This window comes from Nerophis ophidion, linkage group LG20, assembly GCF_033978795.1.
Source record: "Nerophis ophidion isolate RoL-2023_Sa linkage group LG20, RoL_Noph_v1.0, whole genome shotgun sequence".
NCBI classification, from domain to species: Eukaryota; Metazoa; Chordata; class Actinopteri; order Syngnathiformes; family Syngnathidae; genus Nerophis; species Nerophis ophidion.
The window spans coordinates 42,923,023-42,928,882 of NC_084630.1; the positions used below are offsets into that span (position 1 = coordinate 42,923,023).

The following is a 5,860-nucleotide window of genomic DNA, read 5'->3' on the forward strand; positions in this document are numbered from 1 at the left end:
CTAATGTTTAGATCGACCACTTGATGTTCCGCAGAAATCTATGCTGATAATATTTAACATTTGTATATAGTTTAAATTCCATACATGCAGTAATTGTCATTCATTATATATTCACTTTTCTTAATTTGATGTTTTATTCTCTTAATTATTGCAGTCATTTTATTTATTTTTTTTAAAGTCATTTTATTTTTAAATTTATTTTAAAAATATGAAATTTTATTTGGCTTGGGTCGTTTTTTTAAAATATATTTTTCATTTATTTTATAATATTTTGTTATTTTAAGCATCACCGGTGCAGAGGGTGATGTGTGTGGACATGAGCTGGAGTCAGAGGAACCGTTTGTGTTCACGTGTTCTCTCACACACACACACACACACACACACACACTCAGTCAGTCAGTCACATGGAAGAACAGCGGGACACGCGTAGAAAAGGTCTCCTCATTAACTAATGAGCGACCGCACACACACACTTACACACACACCGATGATCTCATTCCATGTTCCACTTGTCCTCACCTCGCTGTTCTCTCCTCACACAGCTGTCATCTCCCATCGTTGTAGCGGTGAAGAAGGCTGCTGGTGGCTCGTCTCTCCTCCTGAGGCTCCAGCATGGAGGCGCTGGCACTTTTCTCCTTCGCCGCATCCCAAGCCGACGAGATCAGCTTCCAGAAAGGAGACGTCGTCAAGGCAAGCATGCGCAGCCATTGCTTGCTGAAGACGAATATAATTGTGTGTGTGTGTGTGTGTGTGTGTGTGTGTGTGTGTGTGTGTGTGTGTGTGTGTGTGTGCGCGCGCGCACGCAGGTGACAGAAATGGAAGAGGATTGTTGCTGGTTGGCAGCCGAGGTGGAAGGCAGGCGAGGATACGTGCCAGAGAACTACATTTCCCTTCTTCCTCATCCGTGAGAAACATTCTCTTCTTCCAGAACTTACCGTGTGGGTTTGACTTTGGTCTACTGATGCTAGCATAACACAACACAGGACCATGGCAACAGTACAGACAGGAAGTGGCGGCTTAGTAATGATTTCTGTGGTGTGAAGCATTAAAACTAAAGAATGAGCTGAAATGTGGAATGTTGCAGAGAGGGAAAGAACCCACACAAGACCTGTAGCAACACTACAGTAGCAACACTAGGACAGCACAGTAGCAACACTATGACAGTGTTACGTTTTGGACCAGATGTTCCTCTTGCTGGGAATTTAAGCTACTGGTCACCCCCAAGTTCTTTTGATGACACATAAGCTGATTTTAAATGATTCCCAGACAGAGTAGTTATTTTGACATTTTATTCCAAAGCTTTGGGAGACCAATCTATGAACAACACATTCAAATCGCATCGCCCAAGTTGATCTGACAATACTACGGAAGTCTTGCCTTTTTCCCTACGCCACTCGCCCTCCCCTCCCCCCTACAGAGCGAATACACTTATCTATTGTCTTCCTCATCTGGAGCCAACCTGCATTCCCAGCACAAGGTTGTCTACAGTGTACCATTGGTCAGGAGATAGGGAAAAGATAAACAGAGTACAAGTTAGAACACTAGTTATTTCAAATATGACTATGGAACAAAACAAATAACTTTTAAATATGGATATATGTAGATATCTATCTCCGTCAATGGCACAGTAGCAACACTACAGTAGCAACACTATGACAGCACAGTAGTCACACTACTGAAGCAACACTATGACAGCACAGTAGCAACACTATGACAGTGTTACGTTTTGGACCAGATGTTCCTCTTGCTGGGAATTTAAGCTACTGGTCACCCCCAAGTTCTTTTGATGACACATAAGCTGATTTTAAATGAATCCCAGACAGAGTAGTTATTTTGACATTTTATTCCAAAGCTTTGGGAGACCAATCTATGAACAACACATTCAAATCGCATCGCCCAAGTTGATCTGACAATACTACGGAAGTCTTGCCTTTTTCCCTACGCCACTCGCCCTCCCCTCCCCCCTACAGAGCGAATACACTTATCTATTGTCTTCCTCATCTGGAGCCAACCTGCATTCCGAGCACAAGGTTGTCTACAGTGTACCATTGGTCAGGAGATAGGGAAAAGATAAACAGAGTACAAGTTAGAACACTAGTTATTTCAAATATGACTATGGAACAAAACAAATAACTTTTAAATATGGATATATGTAGATATCTATCTCCGTCAATGGCACAGTAGCAACACTACAGTAGCAACACTATGACAGTGTTACGTTTTGGACCAGATGTTCCTCTTGCTGGGAATTTAAGCTACTGGTCACCCCCAAGTTCTTTTGATGACACATAAGCTGATTTGAAATGAATCCCAGACAGAGTAGTTATTTTGACATTTTATTCCAAAGCTTTGGGAGACCAATATATGAACAACACATTCAAATCGCATCGCCCAAGTTGATCTGACAATACTACGGAAGTCTTGCCTTTTTCCCTACGCCACTCGCCCTCCTCTCCCCCCTACAGAGTGAATACACTTATCTATTGTCCTCCTCAGCTGGAGCCAACCTGCATTCCGAGCACAAGGTTGTCTACAGTGTACCATTGGTCAGGAGATAGGGAAAAGATAAACAGAGTACAAGATAGAACACTAGCTATTTCAAATATGACTACGGAACAAAATAAATAACTTTTAAATATGGATACATGTAGATATCTATCTCCGTCAATAGCACTATGACAGCACAGTAGTAACACAACAGGCTCGTGAAGAGAAGACAAAGTGACTTCCTGACTCTGGTGTGTTGTGTGTCAGGTGGTTTGCAGAGGGTGTGTCCAGACAAGAGGCAGAGAGACGTCTGCAGTGGCAGCAGAGTGGTGTCTTCCTGGTGCGCGACAGTGAGTCTGCTCCTGGAGACTTCTCCCTCTCTGTCAGGTAAGTCCAGGCTATCAATGTGTTATTACTGTATTATGAAGGTGTTATTACAGTCCTATCAATGTTATAACAACTGTAATGACATATTGATAGGACTGTAATAACACCTTCATAATACAGTAATAACACATTGATACGACTAATAACATATTGATAGGACTGTAATAACGCCTTCATAATACAGTAATAACACATTGAATAAATAAATAAATAAATGGGTTGTACTTGTATAGCGCTTTTCTACCTTCAAGGTACTCAAAGCGCTTTGACACTACTTCCACATTTACCCATTCACACACACATTCACACACTGATGGAGGGAGCTGCCATGCAAGGCGCCAACCAGCAGCCATCAGGAGCAAGGGTGAAGTGTCTTGCTCAGGACACAACGGACGTGACGAGGTTGGTACTAGGTGGGATTTGAACCAGGGACCCTCGGGTTGTGCACGGCCACTCTTCCACTGCGCCACGCCGTCCCCATCGATATGGCTAATAACATATTGATAGGACTATAATAACACCTTTATAATACAGTAATAACACATTGATACGACTGTAAAAACATATTGATATGACTGTAATAACACATTGATACGGCTAATAACATATTGATAGGACTGTAATAACACCTTCATAATACAGTAATAACACATTGATAGGACTGTAATAACACATTGATACGGCTAATAACATATTGATAGGACTATAATAACACCTTCATAATACAGTAATAACACATTGATAGGACTGTAATAACACATTGATATGACTGTAATAACACATTGATACGGCTAATAACATATTGATAGGACTGTAATAACACCTTCATAATACAGTAATAACACATTGATAGGACTGTAATAACACATTGATACGGCTAATAACATATTGATAGGACTGTAATAACACCTTCATAATACAGTAATAACACATCGATATGACTGTAATAACACATTGATACGACTGTAATAACATATTAATAGGACTGTAATAACATATTGATAGGACTGTAATAACACCTTCATAACACAGTAATAACACATCGATATGACTGTAATAACATATTGATAGGACTGTAATAACATATTGATAGGACTGTAATAACACATTGATACGACTAATAACATATTGATAGGACTGTAATAACATATTGATAGGACTGTAATAACACCTTCATAATACAGTAATAACACATTGATAGGACTGTAATAACACATTGATATGACTGTAATAACACATTGATACGACTAATAACATATTGATAGGACTGTAATAACACCTTCATAATACAGTAATAACACATCGATATGACTGTAATAACACATTGATATGACTGTAATAACATATTGATAGGACTGTAATAACACATTGATACGACTAATAACATATTGATAGGACTGTAATAAGACTTTCATAATACAGTAATAATGCATTGATAGGACTGTAATAACACCTTCATAATACAGTAATAACACATTGATATGACTGTAATAACACATTGATACGACTGTAATAACATATTGATTGGACTGTAATAACATATTGATAGGACTGTAATAACACCTTCATAACACAGTAATAACACATCGATATGACTGTAATAACACATTGATATGACTGTAATAACATATTGATAGGACTGTAATAACATATTGATAGGACCGTAATAACATATTGATAGGACTGTAATAACACATTGATACGACTAATGACATATTGATAGGACTGTAATAACATATTGATAGGACTGTAATAACACCTTCATAATACAGTAATAACACATCGATATGACTGTAATAACACATTGATATGACTGTAATAACACATTGATATGACTGTAATAACATATTGATAGGACTGTAATAACATATTGATAGGACTGTAATAACACCTTCATAACACAGTAATAACACATCGATATGACTGTATTAACACATTGATATGACTGTAATAACATATTGATAGGACTGTAATAACACATTGATATGACTGTAATAACATATTGATAGGACTGTAATAACATATTGATAGGACTGTAATAACACATTGATACGAATAATAACATATTGATAGGACTGTAATAACATTGATAGGACTGTAATAACACCTTCATAATACAGTAATAACACATCGATATGACTGTAATAACACATTGATACGACTGTAATAACATATTGATAGGACTGTAATAACATATTGATAGGACTGTAATAACACTTTCATAATACAGTAATAACGCATTGATAGGACTGTAATAACACCTTCATAATACAGTAATAACACATTGATATGACTGTAATAACACATTGATACGACTGTAATAACATATTAATAGGACTGTAATAACACTTTCATAATACAATAATAACACATTGATATGACTAACATATTGATACGACTGTAATAACATATTAATAGGACTGTAATAACACTTTCATAATACAGTAATAACACATTGATATGACTAATAACATATTGATAGGACTGTAATAACACTTTCATAATACAGTAATAACGCATTGATAGGACTGTAATAACACTTTCATAATACAGTAATAACACATTGATATGACTGTAATAACACTTTCATAATACAGTAATAACGCATTGATAGGACTGTAATAACACTTTCATAATACAGTAACAACACATTGATACGACTGTAATAACACTTTCATAATACAGTAATAACGCATTGATAGGACTGTAATAACACTTTCATAATACAGTAATAACACATTGATATGACTGTAATAACACTTTCATAGTACAGTAATAACGCATTGATAGGACTGTAATAACACTTTCATAATACAGTAATAACACATTGATACGACTGTAATAACACTTTCATAATACAGTAATAACACATTGATACGACTGTAATAACACATTGATAGGACTGTAATAACATTGATTTTACTGTAAAATGTATGGTATTTTTTGCACCATATTACTGTAAATGGAAAAACAGTACAATTGTTTT

General features: G+C 36.6%; 1 protein-coding gene across 2 annotated transcripts in view; it reads left to right on the top strand.

Annotated features, from left to right (window-relative positions):
* Positions 1-375: 375 nt before the first annotated feature.
* The window catches only part of LOC133539152 (GRB2-related adapter protein-like), a 15,527-nt gene continuing 10,042 nt past the window's right edge, over positions 376-5,860 (top strand). The window contains exons 1-4 of one of the 2 annotated variants that reach the window (XM_061881262.1): positions 405-435; positions 543-690; positions 807-904; positions 2,755-2,874. In XM_061881262.1, coding sequence (XP_061737246.1) covers positions 613-690; positions 807-904; positions 2,755-2,874 — 296 coding nt within the window. In that variant the 5' untranslated portion in view covers positions 405-435; positions 543-612. Of the gene's footprint in view, positions 691-806; positions 905-2,754; positions 2,875-5,860 lie in introns of both variants that reach the window. The other variant, XM_061881261.1, reaches the window with a different exon arrangement.